We start from the raw sequence: 15,812 nt of genomic DNA, 5'->3' as shown, positions 1-15,812 counted from the left end.
ATTTACATAATATATAGCTTTCTGCAGATGTAGAATTCACTGCCACTCCTGAATTGTTGTAAACATTGCTGGTAAGTTTCTGCTAGTTGCAAAACCCAGTGAAGGCAGCTAGTGTTCTGTTGTTTGTAAAGGACAAGATTTAACTGATTTTTGTGCTCACGAGAATGTTTGAGTGCCGTCATAATCCCATTAAATGATAGTAACAAATCACAAGCCTGCCTGGAAAAAGATTTGCAGGGATCCCACTTCTGGACATATTTTTTGTGGCATTACTGGCATGGCAGGTATGCTTGTGCCATGTCTGCTTGTAATTACGTGGAGATAAGCATCAGGTACACTTCCGCAGGAACCGTGGTCTGATGGTCATTCAGCTGTGCAGAAGTTGGGAAGTCAGAACAAAATGAAAAGTGTTTGGTGTAGGTGTGTAAGAGGTAAACTATTGGCAGTCAGGGACAATAGCTCTGGAGAACTGCCCAGTAAATGACATTTGGACAACAAAATACAAAGCTTTGACTGTGGTAGTAAAGATTGCTGCTACGAGAAGCTGAAGAGAGAGACCAGTCCGTTTGTCTGGAAGGCTATTCCCTCCCTCATTTTGTGCCACCTCTGCTCATGACAAATAGCATAATCCTTGATACTGAAAGGAGCTGTGGGATTGCTGGCTTCAATCTCTGGAGAGAAGCCAGGGCAGTACTGCTAGCTGGTATAATTTTAAGGGATGATGCACAGTACAGGCAACCTTATGCACTGGAAAGTCAGCAGAGGGAGATCTAGTTGCTTTGGAGGCCTGCTGTCCTGCGCACAAAAGCATTTTTGCACATATCATGTCTTTGATGGGACAGCAGCAATAATGGGTTGGCCCTAGCTTTAAGCAGGAGTAAGAATAAAAAAGGTAAATGGCTTCATACTGCCAAGGTGCTTGGTTCAATATCTGTGCTAGCTTAGTTACCACTGCTTGAGCATGTGTGTACTGTGATCTGCAGAGCAGAAGTACTTAAAGCACTTCTCATTCTGCTTCTCTAAGCCTTTCCTCCTTCTATTTTGTAATAAAAATTACCCAGTGTAGCTGCAGCTGTAATTCTCTGACTGTGCTCTTAGGACTGCGAAATGAAGAGACTTTGCCCTCAAAGAAGTACAAGCAAAAATTCAAATCATCTCAGTATTGCCAGGATCATGGAGAGGCCAGCGGTGGTTTTGTAGTCCATTGCGTAGGCAGGTATGAAATCCGTGTGGATATATGTGAAGCCCCAGACCTTTAGTTGACTGGAAAGCTATTTCTGGAAAAAATAATCCTAACACACAGCGCTCAACTGAGCACAGATCAGGCTTTTTGTAGTATACATACTGAAACTGGCTTCTGTTGGATTAAGAAGTAATCACATAACCTCAGAAATGAGAGTGTTACGTGAGTAGAGTGCCCAAGTCTGAACTTGGTTCTCTCTTCCCTTGTTGTCTGGCAGTACGTGTCTGTCAGAGAAGTTTGCATCAAATAAATTTCTGCATCTTCCTCTCTGCCTTTTTATTTTATTTTATTTTATTTTTTTTACTTTTGGCTTATGTCAAAGTGTGAGCAGAGTGCAGAGCAAGGACCTGGATGTTATCTTCTTCCAGGTGACCAGTGGCCATGAGCTCTGTGCCACGTTGGCAGCTGCTTACTGCGGGAATTGCAGTAGCATGAAAGTTAGCCTGACCTTGTGGTCCTGATCCATCATGATATCACAGTCAGTCCTTTATAGACAAATTGCTCACTAGAAACATACTAACAGGGAAAACTTTACTGTGAATTTTTAAATTAAATTTGTCTCTAAGACTCAACTAGCTGCAATTAGCTGAAGTTTCTGAGAAACTCTTAGCTTGAGAATCCCACCAGCCAACCCCCCAGTTATGATTTAGTACCATTTGTATTATGAGCAATCCATTAAAATGTCTTCTGCCATACTAAATCACTGGCATTTCTGCTTTTCAGAGATGGTTCTGCTTTATGCTGATGTCATGTTAACCTCATTGTCACCAGAATGGAAGACTTTATAAATTGGTTTTAGGGACACAGTTCTACCTGTTGTGCAGACCAGAAGAGAGGATGTCACTGTGTTAAAGTCTCTGTCTATTTTATTGAAAGTCTTTCTGTAATCTGCTGAGATACAACATAATACTGTCTTGCATATTGGGTGGTAATATAATATGGTATATATTGCATATAAGAGTGGTAAGCTGATCAAAGATAGCATTTTCTGCAGTTGTTTTTTTTGTCTTTCTCAGATCCGTCTCTTTTGGGGGATTTTTTTTTCCTCTTATACACACATCCATTTCCTGTACATATTTTGACAAGAGCAGCTATGCCCCAGGCTTCTGAAATCCCTGCCAGAGCAGGGGCCCTGGAAGGAGAACCAAGGGAGGGGCAACTTTGTCTGTCAGTAGTAGGCAGTGGAGAGGGAGGGTAGAGAGGGAGATTAGAGCACGTGTTTCCTGCCTATGGGGAAATACGTCAAGGTTGCCTCTGCAGTGACAGCAGGAGTTTAGTGCTATGTATTGGAGGGGTCTGGGACAAGATATACTGCACCTATGAGAGGTTGAGAAACTTCCTGATGAATGGGAGAACTTTGCAGCAATATACAAAAATGTATGCAAAAAGAGGGGATTTTGGTGTGGAAGAGGTGGGGGCTTGCAACAAGAGGTGTGGAGAATTCAGCTAGGAGTAGAGCTGAGAATAAGAAGGAGAAGCAGGGCTTAAGATAGGAAAGATCAAGGTGATACATGAAAAGAAAGTCTGGGATAGGCTGAGGTTGGAGGGAGCGGGAATAATGGAGTATGTCTGTCTTAAAAAGTCTGGGGGGTCTGCAATACGTTGGGGTGATGGGAGATACTGAGTAGGGTTGGGATTTTTGGCACTGTGGAATGAGACAACTGTGAGGTTGAAAAGGTTAGCTTAAAAGGGTCTTGTGAAGAGTTGGAGGCCACAGGCTGTAAGGAGGGTATGTGTCAATAATCAGGCATGTGGTGGGCTTTCGGACAAAAGGGTTAAGGAACGGAGGAAGTCCTCTGTCCGAGTATCTCCCAGGAGGGTGTCTTTTTGGGGGTGCCAATACGCACAAAAGACCATCCTGTCCTGTCGTTCTTGCAGCCTTTTTCTTTTGGAAATAAGATGGCACTAATCCTTTTGCCTGTCTGAATTAAGGTGCCACTGGCATTGAAGATCGCCTGCAAGAGGGTGTTCCAGACACAATTCAGGCGTTACGGAAAGCAGGAATAAAAATATGGATGCTGACAGGTGACAAGAGAGAGACAGCTGTCAACGTTGCCTATGCTTGTAGACTGCTGGAGCCAGATGACAAAATCTTCACTCTCAAATCACAAAGTAGAGTGAGTCAAAAATTACCCTTTTCCTTGAGATTTTTTTTTTTTTCTGCTGAGAAATACACTCGTGGCTATATGGAAAAATAAAATATCCTCTGTTTTCCCATGTGACAAAAGGTGGCATGATTTCTTAGCATACCAAAACACTGGAAAACTGATAGTTTGCCTCTCTGCGGGTGAAATACTTTGTGTGCGTGTAACATCTGTTTCTTTACATACAGTCCGTAAATGATCGTTGATTATTCTAACTGGGGAGTCTGCTTAATTTCTCTTTGTGCTAGATTAGAGAGTTGATGTGCTTCATTAGAGATTTCAGAAGGCTGTGAGTTATAGCATGCTAGCATTGTAGGAATTATTGTCATGGAAATTGTATTGAATTAACGTTTTGTCCTGCGCTCTGTCATATCTTCCCTCAACCCTGCTTGACTTGCGTATATGTACAAGGAATTGTCTCATTAAAGCGCAGTTTTTGAGACAATTAGCCAACTGACAATTTTAATACAGAAAAAGCTTTCCTCTAACTGAGTTTTCCAATAACTGAGTCATGTGGTAAAGAGTGGTAAGCTGCTGATGTTCTGGGTGGCAAGTTTAATCCTACTTGATAGTTGTGCCCTTTTGTTGATGTTTATAACTAGCTGTTTTTCGAATTTTAATTTATCAGTTTTGGGTTTCTCAAGAGCAAGATTACAAATTGTGGCTGGTAAAGTCAGCTTGTAAAGTCTCTCCCCAGAGCAGAGACATGAAATTTGAGACTCCTTCTCTAAAGGACTAGAAGATTTTTCTAAGAACATTTTCCTTCTTTCCTTATAAAAAATTAAGTTGTGTCCACCCTAGAAGATTGTATGACCAGTGATAACTGCTGGGAAGATAAATTGAAGAAGAAAGTATTTTTTGTCCAGTTGTGTTTGGGAATGTTTGGTATTTGATTTTTACTAATACTTTTTACCTTCCACTTTGCCTCAATAACTTGGACAAAGAGTGTCTTTGTTAACAGTCAGGGCTGAGCCCCTTTTACAAAAGTGCTTTTGCTACTTGGAACTGGGCTTTGAAATCAAACGTAGACAGGATCTGTCATTGTTTTAATTTCAAAGTGAAATAAGCGAAGACTCTAAAATGCATGTTTTCTATGTATCACACCCAGTATGTATATTGTTAGCAAAAAATCTTTTGGATGTCTTTTATTTATTCTGACAAGGTTAAAAAATTGCACAAGGCCAGTTAGAATCGTTTGCAGCTGACCTATATACTGATTCGAAATACTCCTTTGCTTTGCATGCCACACAAAACAAATGTAGAGAGCAAAAGGCTTGTACCATAGCTATATTTATGTTGTAGAAACCTTAAGGATTGTTTTTCTGATAGTCTGTAAACTGATGTGCATAAGTGTTTTCCCTCCTCCTTGTACAATACCCAAGTAAATGTACTTAAGCAAGGTTATATCATAGACCCATTTTGGAAACAACAGACTGCAGCCTTTGTGAGTTTTAAAGGGTCAATCAGCTCCTTGTCTTAGTCCTGCTGGAGTAAGTGAACTGCTATACAAGGGCAGCATTTGATCTTTTCTTCATGTGTATTTTATAAGTGGGAAAGGGAGCCAGAATGCAAACAGCATTTTAGTAAGTTGCCTTTCTCTTGTCTTTAATTAGGATGCCTGTGCCTTGGTGATGGATGCAATTTTAGAAGGCATTCAGAAAACTAATTCTACCAAAAAAAAAAACAGTCAGAAACTTGGGTATTTCTCTGCAAGTCCTTCCACCCAAGCTCCAGGGTCCAGTGCAGGTCTGGTTATCGATGGAAAGACTTTAGATCATGTCCTTCATGACAGCCTACAGAACACTTTCCTGGACCTCACAGAAAGATGTCGGGCTGTAGTCTGCTGCCAAGCCACACCACTGCAGAAGAGTGTCCTGGTCAGACTGGTGCGAAATAAGCTAAAGGCAGTGACATTAGCTGTAGGTGAGTCCTCTGGTTACCTTTTTTTGTCTGGAAATACGTAGAAGCCAGTTTCTCCTCTGCTATATTTTTATTAATGTCTATAATAAAATGTACTTACATGGGAAGGTAACCCTTTGAATCACAGTTGTCTGTGGCGTAAGATGGTGTTACTCATCTGAGCTAGCCAGTTTGGGCCGTAAACTTACTCATGGTAATCCTCTGAGAAGAAGAACAGGAGTAATCGTGCACAGTGTTGTATGACATGTTTGGATGGGCAAGTGAGGGGATTTTCCCATTGTCATTCTCCATCACAAACCCCCCAAAATACTGAGGGAGAGGAGAGATGACTGGCTGTGATTTAAAACATCCATATTTTCTTTTCCAGCATACTGACTAGATTCTGAGAGACAGAACAGTTAATATCTGTGTGAAGACTATTCCTCTATTCAGTCAGACCTTCCGCATACTCCTCCTGCTCTCCTTAGAGTTTTCCGTAGTCTGCACTGTTGGCTGCAGAAATAATTTTCCCTAATCTCTGTGGTGTTCTAGTATATTTGTCTTTTCCTGCCACTTACATGGCAACGTGACAGCCAGCAAAGCTTCCTCCAGTTTGCATTCCAAGTAAGAAAGGCTAGTTTTGATTTTTTTCTGCTTCTCTGTTCTCTAAAGGTGATGGTGCCAATGATGTCAGTATGATCCAGGTGGCTGACACCGGTGTGGGGATCTCAGGCCAAGAAGGCATGCAGGTAGTGTATACAAAGACAGCTGTAAATGACATCAGAGTCTGTTTTAAATCTGTTCAGAGTTCACCCTGGGGGCCCGGTGGCTCCACAGTCCATTACTGCATACGGGGGAGTTTGCAGCCTGAGCTCATGCCCAGGCCTCAGCTCTCTTCCAGGAGCTTTCAGAAGTGAAATGCTGCAGGGGGTTCAAACTCCAAACAACAGAGCTTATTGCCTGTCACTGAACTCCCAGTTACTTGCCTGCTGGCAGGAAACGAGCAGCCCAAACATCAGCGACTTCTGTGGATTTGTGTGTTAAACGTCAAGGCAGACAGCCTTGTTCCTGCATATGTTGTGTTGGGCTGAGTTGCATTAGTGTAAAATGTTGTACAGAAGGGCTCAGATCTGAATGAGGGTAACAGTGTAAGTGCTGTGCATAACAAATCGGAAAATAAGGATTTCCAGTAGTATGTAAGTTGCCCTCTTACCACAATGTATCCTTTCCTTCATGTGTGTTGCAGGCCGTGATGGCGAGTGATTTTGCAGTCTCTCAGTTTAGACACCTCAGGAAGCTGCTGCTTGTCCATGGTCACTGGTGTTATACCAGACTTACCAACATGATCCTCTACTTCTTCTACAAGAACGTGGTATGTAGCTGTCATCCCAGGGAAATCACAGTTTGCTGATTTGAGAGACAACTTACTTTTCCACTTGCATCTGCGGAGACCAGAGTCCACTCCTATTCCTTGGATTGAGTTTGTGACTCCAGATATATTCAGATAGCCGTTGTCCATTTTGGTTAAAAAGCGGGTAACAGGCATTAATAATGTGGTGCCGCAATGACTATTTAAACAAGCCATGCATCCAGCAACATTTTTTTGAAATATAAAGATGAGTGCAAGTCAAATAAAATTTTAAAGTGCAAGATTGGCACAGACTGTATGGCAATTATACTTAATTTTCTACAGATTACTGTAACCAGACCTAAGATCTGTCTTTTCTTTTCCCCTCTCAACTTTCAAAAACCTTGATTACGGATTACATTTTATCATGTCATCTCTGACTTTTCAGGCCTATGTGAACCTCCTGTTCTGGTATCAGTTCTTCTGTGGATTTTCGGGCACGTCAATGACTGACTACTGGATCTTGATTTTTTTCAATCTCCTCTTTACATCGGTGCCACCCATCGTCTGTGGTGTGTTGGACAAAGATGTGTCTGCAGAGATACTCATGCAGCTCCCGCAGCTGTACGTGGCGAGCCAGAAATCTGTGGTAGGTTAAAGAATGCTTGGCCTGAAGCAGATTGAAATGGTCAACGTTTGAGCACTTTCTTTTTCTTTCTTTCCTGCATGGTTCTCATCAGTCAAACAAGCAGTTTAAAACCACTTTCTCTATTAGAAAAACATCCAGGCCTGTGCAATATTTGCACAATTGGAAGCTGTTTTCTCAGAAGTTTTTTGCAGGCTCTTTCTCAGCGATGCACCCAGTCTTATCAAGCATTTGGATAGAAAGAGAAATTAAGGACTTTAGGTGAAGCAGTGTACTAGATAAAAATTGTTACCAGTATGTTCACTTCATTCATTGAGCAGCTGTCAACACGCTTCCTCAAAAACTGTTCTTCTTGAGCATCTGGGCTTACAATTAAAGATACAGGCTTTGGATACTGATTTTTCAGTGTCATTTAAGGGGTCAGCTACCACAGTAATAAGGAACAGATAAGAACCTTGAGCAGATTCCTGCAGCTTTCAAATAATCCTCGAGAAAGTCCTGTCATTCAGGGTTCCTTTCCCCTCATAAGTATCTTCTGGAATTCACTGCTTGCTCTTTTCTCCCATCTGTAGACACTGTACTTCCTGTCTGCTTTATAAGTAATTTCACTCAAAACTTCTAATACAGAAAACCACAGGAGTTTTGGGAGAGTAAAGTTTCTAACTCAAAATTAGGTAAATCAGTAACCTTTTACCTGATTTCTGCTTTGCTTAGCATGAATTCTAGCTTAACTTTTATCATTTTTTTTAATATAACACTTTTAATTAAAACATGATCATTTTATTATAATGATTGAAGGCAGTGACATACTGAGCCTGGGACAGAAATCATACCGGTAGCCAGGTGAGGCGAAGCTTCAGCATATGATTCACCTAAAACTCTGGTTTAGAAGAGAAAGAAGGATATATAAAATGAGGACACAAGTTGGTTAGTTTGTTTATTGGCTTCTGCCTTTCTTTTTGCATACCCTTAAATAACTTAAACTGTTTGGTTTATAATGTTTTTGCTAAACCAGATACTTCTTGGGTACCAATCTGAGCCTCTGTAGACTGGCTGGAGCAGGTCTGTGCTTTGTCAAAGCAGACAAAACTCAGAAGAGAGAGTTTTGAACTGTGTAAATGTAATAAAGGCCTCGGGATATGGCCCTTTATTTTGGTCTTCAAGAGGAGTAATTTTTTTCACAGATTGGTGAGCTGAACTGAGAGGAAGTTTTTGAGACAACATGATCAGAATTACTGTATTACACAATAGTTTTTGTCTGCCTCTCTGTCTGTCTCTCTCTTTTTTTTTTTTAATTGAGTTGGGTTTTTTTGTGCAGTTCAGTATTGTCTTGCTCTGTGGTTGGAGTCATTAAAGAAGGAGAAATGCTTTAAAAGATGTGGAAGTATAAATTCTGCACTGTCATATCACAAGTGCACAGCTCTGTACAAACTATGAAAATAGATGGTGACTTGGATTCATCCTCAGTAATTTGAGGCACTTCCCTGGCATAGGCAAATGAGAAGACTAATTAGTTTTCCCTGCCATCTCCAAAGAGCAGTTCAATAGCTGGAGGGGCTCGCTGGCTTTTTGGAGGAACCAACTCTCCGCTAATTGTAGAGGGAGTCCAGTGTGACTAAGCTCACCTAAGTGTCTCTGTTTAGTGCCTGAAATTAGGTGGGATATATCTGAGCCAAGGCCCGTGTGACTATGGTTTTGGAGGTGGTTGAGCTGTCATAGCAGTTTGCTGCCACTGAATGGGGAAGGCTTGTTCCTTCTCCTCTCCTCACTGTTTCTCATCGTCTCCCCTCTTCTCGCCCAGGTAGTTACAATCACTTTTTTGTGCCCGCTCTGTTATTCATCACATCCTTCCAAGAGCTCATTAAAACAGCAAGGTGTTATCCCAACAGAAAAGAGGGTTGTTTTCTCACGTTCTGGTGAATTCAGTTAGCTCACAGAAGTGCCTGGTCAGCACAGAGGAGTCAGCCAGCACAAATTAAGAGGCAGAAGCACATACACAAGAACAGAAGAAGGGGGTGGAGATGGAAGGAGAAAGTAGGACTTTGCCATTCAGTGATGTTAGGGTAATTCATTGTCCCCTAGCCTTGTTCCTTCCTTAGCACTTAGCTATGCTCTGGTAGGTCTGTTTTAGCAGACACAGCTGTAGGATCAGGTTGCACATATCTGGCTCTTGATTTAAGTACTGACAGCTGGAAAAAACTCTTTATTCTTATTATCACAGCACAAAAGGAGCCTTTGGATTGGGAAACTAACTGGAATTACTACTGCAGATAATTTTTCCCAAAAAACAGAATTAATTCTCACTAAAGAAGCAGCAATTGGTTCAACTTGTTTCAATGCCGTTATCTTTTTATCTTACAGGCCTATTTGCCTTCAACTTTCTGGATAACCTTGCTGGATGCTTTCTACCAGAGTCTTGTTTGTTTTTTTGTGCCTTACTTTGTAAGTGCTGGATATGAAATACATTTATACACTTCGACACGTTAAAAACCCAAGCAAATTAAAGAATAAAATGCAGTTTTTGCCTGCACTTGTAATATATAAATGTATACTTCTAGGATCATTGTTGCAATTGGGCTGAACTTTCTGCATGCAAAGATGTCCAATACTGAAATTATTCATGTTGCTTTACATGTTTGGATGATATATATGATATGTTTGGATGTATGCTTTCTTCCTTTACAGACTTATTATGGCTCAGACATAGACATTTTTTCCTTTGGAAACCCTATAAACACAGCAGCACTCTTTATAATATTATTTCACCTGCTCATCGAGAGTAAAACTGTGGTGAGTACTTCATTTGTTTAATGAGTATATTCTTAGCATACAACTCTCATTAAAATTAAACAGAAAAAAGAACTGCATATACAGAACAGAATATGTATAAAAGGGCCAAAATCTAGCTATTTTGTTTATGGTAACCCTGTGAGCTCTCTTAAGGCAGCTGTCATTGAGTCAGTAGATTTATGGCTAAAGTTAAGAAAATTCGGATTCAGAATTATTTGTAAATAGTGGAGGAATCCTACCTTATTAGAGTTCAGTTGTTTGGGGGCTGTCCGTTTAGTTTAGCAAAGGGTAAAACCAGCCAGTGATCTACTCAGCTTTCATTAGTTCCCAAGGCTTGCCTTCTGTAGACAACAGTGTGAACTGTTGTTTTTGAATGCTTGGAACTGAAGTTCTGTTCTCTAGCCAGGATGGACAAATCAAAGGTATGTTTCCCTGCCAGAACAGAGCCATTATACTATGGAACTCTAATTCCAGTTTTTAATTAAGCCTGTATAAGCTAAAGCATCTGTTGGTATTGTCTGCATTAGCTTGGATCAATGTAATATCTTTACAAGGCTAATATTTGCCTGTTTGGCATAATTTTAGAGAAAATACAATAATATTTAAAGTAGAAGGACACAGCTTAATGGCTTTTGCTTTTCCTCTCTCTTTTGAAAGATTTTTTGGAATTGCTTCATAATGGATGAAATTTCAAGTTGTGATCCAGTCTTTTCATTCTTCTTGTGGGAGCATGGCAACACTTTAGAAATGTCTTTATTCAGGAAAATATGGGTAGCATGAATGCGTCTGCACGAAATAGCAAAACGTTGCATAAATGGGCTGTCTGTGGCATTTTTGAACGTGGGCAAGCGGTCAGACCAATGGCAGTATTGTTTCCGTAGTAACTGATACAGCCAACTAAAAACAATTAAGGCAAGACATTGCAGAAAACTCAGTCAACATCTAAAGCAAGATATGTAAGGGTGGTGCCATGTGAAGATCTTTCTTCAGCTTGTTTGAGAAGGCTTTCTGTGTTGCCTGTGAATAATCTTGTAATCTGAGGCACATGGCACTATAAAGTCTTCCGCAAAGAAATCAAGAACTATGCGTTTGGTAGAACCAAAATATATTAGAATTACATGGCTAGGTTACCTATAAGCTGTAGGAAGAAGGTTTTATTCTTCCTGGGAATGTTTTACATAAAGTTAAGAGTTAAGAATACTGTCTTTCTGAACAAATCTGTTACGTAAGGAGGCTGTCCTTAGACAAAGAGGGAGAGAGTCTGTATGCGTGTTTGTGTTTGTGCATGCATGTATATACGCATACAGATGTGTGGGTCTTTCTGGTTTTACAGCTTAAATCTGATTTATTTCCTTTTCTAAATTGCAGACTTGGATACATACGATAGTTATAGTTGGCAGCATCCTATTTTACTTTGTCTTTGCTCTGGCTTTTGGGATTACCTGCAAAACCTATAATCCACCATCCAATCCCTACTGGATCATGGAAAAACACATGACAGACCCAGTGTTCTACCTAGTTTGCCTTCTGACTACTTGTGTTGCTCTGCTACCTAGGTATGTTTCTGTTTTATAATTACTGATTGCTGTTATTAACGAATTAGTTTTCTTTGAGTCAGTGATGCTGACTCAAATCAAATCTCTGATTAGATTATAAATTATAAATCTCTCAGTTTAAAAACTCCAGACATCCTAGTGTCACTCCCTTATGCCAGAAGGCATGGAGCACCCTTTAGCCTCACATTCCCCTCTAAATGGAGACTTTTCAGCTTCTTGCAAAGGATAAATAGAAAGTAATCAAGGAAAAAAAATAATCAAAAAAATTAACAAAAAAAAATCGGAGGAGAAATCCCATGGGTAATAGCATCGATCCCATGATGAAAACAGGCATAAGTCTATCAAATCACTGAAATACAGAAGACAGGAGCTTTAATTAGTCAGGGGCTATAAGCCTCTTGGGGTGTTGGTACAGGGAGAGTAAAAGTTACTCCACTGGTAAGTCAAAATGCTTTGCATTTATTTCACTGTGAAAAAATTTGTGATTAAAACCTTTGCCCAACCTCAGCCACTGATGAGGTCAGTTCTAATATGGATTAATCCTGGAGTTTCATTCTGGAACAGCACTTGTATTGCCATATTCCTCTTGCTGCATGTGAGGCTGTTGCTTCCTTGGCCTTTGCCTCTGTGTTCTTCCTTGTTTCTGTTCAGTACTCTGACTCTCAGAAAAGTTAGGAATTTTAGAAAGATGCTATGACTACTCTTCCCAACTTTGAAGGTTTTAACGCTATTATTATCAGTGTCAAACAGCAGTGATAAAGAACTTGTCAGTTTGAAGCATGAATTTTTCTAGGCCTGATTTTTTTTCCATAGCTCCTTGCATCTGCACTGAGGATCAAGATGGTCCAGGGAAACTCTAAACTGACCTTATTTTTTATGCCTTATTTTCTGGGGCCTGACATTACAAACAGAAAGCTCCATTTTCAGTGTTGTGGGGACTCACCCTCCACTGAAATTGCAAGTGCATGTTGCTGCAGTTACCTCTCTGTAGGGGCACCAGGTCTAGCACAAAAACTGGAAGCATCTGAGATCAGTATCTGTCTTTGAAAATGCCAGTTTAAAAATATGTTCTGGTGCAGTTTCTGGCCTGGTAGTTTATGTTCACAAAATGGCACCTGCAAACCTGTGTTTCAGAAACTGCTGCAGCCTCAGGCTTACATGGATGGTGTTTGGTTTCCTTTAGTGTTACTGGAAATGGTTCTGAATCCGCTTCCAGACAGCTTATTTGAAGCCCTGTTTATTCTGTAGATATTTGCTGAGAGTTCTCCAAGGAACGTTGTTTCCGTCTCCGGTGTTGAGAGCCAAGCACCTTGACAGACTGACCCCTGAGGAGCAGAGGGAAGCAATTAAGAGATGGAAAGACGACTGCATTGTAAACTGCGGGACAGAGTTCCAGGCTACTTCTGGGTCTTCCAGCCCAGCCACAGGTGCTGCATCGGAGGAGGAAAGCCTTACCAGTGTTTTGCCAACATCTGAAACACCTTTTCAGCCCTGTTCAAGAGTTGGGTTAGCAGAGAAAGCCTCCTTCATATCAGGCATTCCGGATGAGGCCAGGAATACAAACAGCCTGAACTCTGAAAAGACTGTATTTCCAAGTTCATCAAAAAAACCTAGCGCAGACACATATGGAAGTAATAACTCATGTGCCAAAGTGCCGGTGTGTGTGTCCGAAGAGGGCAACAGTGCTGTTTCTCTAGCACAAAAAGCAGGTTTGAATTCTGCTTTGTGTGAACAAGATGCTTTAACATATTTTACAGAGTCAGAATGTTAACAGCATGGCTGGTGTGTGCTACCGTGTAGTTTTGTTTTGTTCAGCCAAGGTAGATGATGCACGCATTTGCTCAAAAGCTTTTATGTTTATAAAGTTTTTAAGATGTTCAAGATCGAAATGGCTGGGTTTTTTGGTTTTTGGTTTTTTTTTTACTTTTCACACAGTTGACTGCGTACTGCTTATCTCCATTATGCAACATTGCATAACACCTGTTGGTGTTATGGACACTGTATGAATTATGGATTTGCAGGATCCAGTTCAGGTAAGACCTACCCTCTCATCCCCACCCTGTTGTCTTGCACTGCTATCCTAAAATCCTAGTGTTCCCCCTGGACACAGTTTGCTGAAGTGTAAAGTAAGCAAAAAGGCTAGGATGTAGCGTTATTCATTGGCCTGTTGCAAGACTTGGTAAAACTCTTTCTTCTAAACTCTATCTCATGCCTCCACTGGAAAATCCTCTGTTTTTTGCAGTAGGTAACTCCAGTCTTCCTTCAGGCCTTCTCTTACAAATGGCAGCCTCAAGTTGATGACATTTCTCTTTTCCACTCCCAGGTGCTTTTAAATTCTTCCAGACTGTATATAATAAACAGTATCGGTGTCTGCAAAGGCTGTTCAAAAGAAGGTAGTTCCTAAATTTGAGCGCTTTTGCATAAATATCTTGGAGATGTCCTGCCTCTGTCAGCTTCCCACTGCTCTGCACACCACAGAAAAGCTGGTTGAGATGCAGCTGGAGTCTAGACTGTCTAGAATATAGCCACCTTTTTGCTTCCACCCCCAAAAAGTTACATGGCTAATTTATGGAGGGATTTAAGAAATTGTTTTTATCCACTAGCACCTGTTGAAATAAGCAATTCCCCTCAAACTGTAGCTGCTGATGAATTATTGGTATTGAGACCGTTTTCTGTAATGTTTCTTTTTAGAACTTTCTGCTTTCAAATTGCCAAGATTTGTGTGTTTATTTTTAGACGCCATGTTTGGGGCAAGGGCTCTGCTTTTTAATTGAACCATGAGTTTTCCTCGTCAATGATCAACATTACATATTCCACATCTTTTAAGATCTCTGAAGGAATTTAAACAAATGCTGTGAGGTCTGAGGCAGCTGCTGTTATGCAGGGCAGATATTGAGGGCATGCTAAGTTCATTCAAATACAGGTCACCACATGTCACCAAAAGTTTAAAACCATTCTGTTTTCAAAAGGTAGAATGTGATTAGGGCTGACTCCATCCTTAGTGTTATTTAGGAAAAAAATACCTTTTCTGTTTAGCCAGTAGAAGAAAAACAGTAGACAGAGCCAGTGATAGCCATTTTTGCAAATATTTGTATTTATTTGGTTCAACATATGACAAAATATTTTTGGTAAGTTCGACCATGTGGTTAATTGGAACCTTTGAAGTGAAAGCAGACATTCAAACGCTAAGAGATTATGCCGAGCCTAAATTGGTTTGTGGTTTGTTTTTAGATGTTTGTCTGTAGTGTACTTACTTGTTATCTTCATGGTTTTTGCAATTGGGGAAAATCATTCAGAGGTCCAGATTTTGAAAGGTCGGAGGGGGAGAGCAGAGGAGCATAACTGCTGGGGGAGGCACTTTGCCAAGAGTAGACTCCAGTGAAGCATCTCCGCTTTCTCTACAAAACATGGAAATTGTGAGGTGGCCGAGAAGAAGATGCAAAAGTCAGAAAGCTGAGCAGGGTGATTAGCTGGTACAAGGGCTTTTCATAGGAAAGCAGACCAGCCGAGACACAATGAAGTCATCTACTCTGCTCCACAGCCCCAAGGCCAGCTAAGCTCTACCTGTGTCATTCCTAGCAGGTGCTTTCCTGTTGTAAAGAGCTCCAGAGAAGCAGACCAGGCCAGTGCTCTCCTGCCCTCAAAGGTAAAGCTTGGGGATTTTTTTGTCTCACCTCGGTATCTCTTCTGCACCTTAAATCCATCGCCTCTCTTCACTTGTGACCACAGAGAACAGATTATTTTCTTCTCTCTGCAGTAACACTGATGGAAATGAAGACTGTTTCCATCATTTCAGTCTTTCTTTTCATCACTTTGGATTGTAGCCCTCTTGTTTCTAGTCTAGCTGTAGCTAAGTCAGTCTAAATAAAGAGCATGTTCCTTGAAATATGACACCCTGACCTGCTCACGGTACTCAGGTGCTGCCTTACGAGTGTGCACAGAGCTAGGATTACTGCTGCTGCTACACCGTCTGGGAGGAAAAGAAAAATGAAAAAGTGGCTAGAGATAATGCCATTGCCTACTGAGAGTCTCAGACATCTCTGCTGGCACAAGGGAAGTGATCTAGTCACTAGACTGTCTCCCCTTCTGCCCCGTCCCAGTTTACTGCAGAGAGGCCTAATTGCAGCAGGTAGGTTGGGGCAGCTCTGTTTCAGCTGAGTTGGATGTTTGGAGAAGCAAAGCCTTA

The 15,812-nt window shown here is 41.0% G+C and overlaps 1 protein-coding gene across 11 annotated transcripts in view; it reads left to right on the top strand.

Annotated features, from left to right (window-relative positions):
- The window catches only part of ATP10D (ATPase phospholipid transporting 10D (putative)), a 50,872-nt gene extending 37,365 nt beyond the window's left edge, over nt 1-13,507 (top strand). For 10 of the 11 annotated variants that reach the window (XM_068942956.1, XM_068942965.1, XM_068942954.1 and 7 more), the window contains 9 exons: nt 3,176-3,360; nt 5,001-5,310; nt 5,959-6,035; nt 6,533-6,658; nt 7,083-7,283; nt 9,642-9,722; nt 9,966-10,070; nt 11,439-11,626; nt 12,875-13,507. In XM_068942956.1, the coding sequence (XP_068799057.1) occupies nt 3,176-3,360; nt 5,001-5,310; nt 5,959-6,035; nt 6,533-6,658; nt 7,083-7,283; nt 9,642-9,722; nt 9,966-10,070; nt 11,439-11,626; nt 12,875-13,397 (1,796 nt within the window). In that variant the 3' untranslated portion in view covers nt 13,398-13,507. The remainder of the gene's footprint in view (nt 1-3,175; nt 3,361-5,000; nt 5,311-5,958; nt 6,036-6,532; nt 6,659-7,082; nt 7,284-9,641; nt 9,723-9,965; nt 10,071-11,438; nt 11,627-12,874) is intronic. The other variant, XM_068942963.1, reaches the window with a different exon arrangement.
- The last annotated feature ends 2,305 nt before the right edge of the window (nt 13,508-15,812 follow it).

The sequence above is a fragment of the Struthio camelus genome, chromosome 4 (genome assembly GCF_040807025.1).
Source record: "Struthio camelus isolate bStrCam1 chromosome 4, bStrCam1.hap1, whole genome shotgun sequence".
Taxonomy (NCBI): Eukaryota; Metazoa; Chordata; class Aves; order Struthioniformes; family Struthionidae; genus Struthio; species Struthio camelus.
The sequence above is the reverse complement of the archived record's forward strand: the minus strand, read 5'-3'. Positions and strand labels throughout refer to the sequence as shown.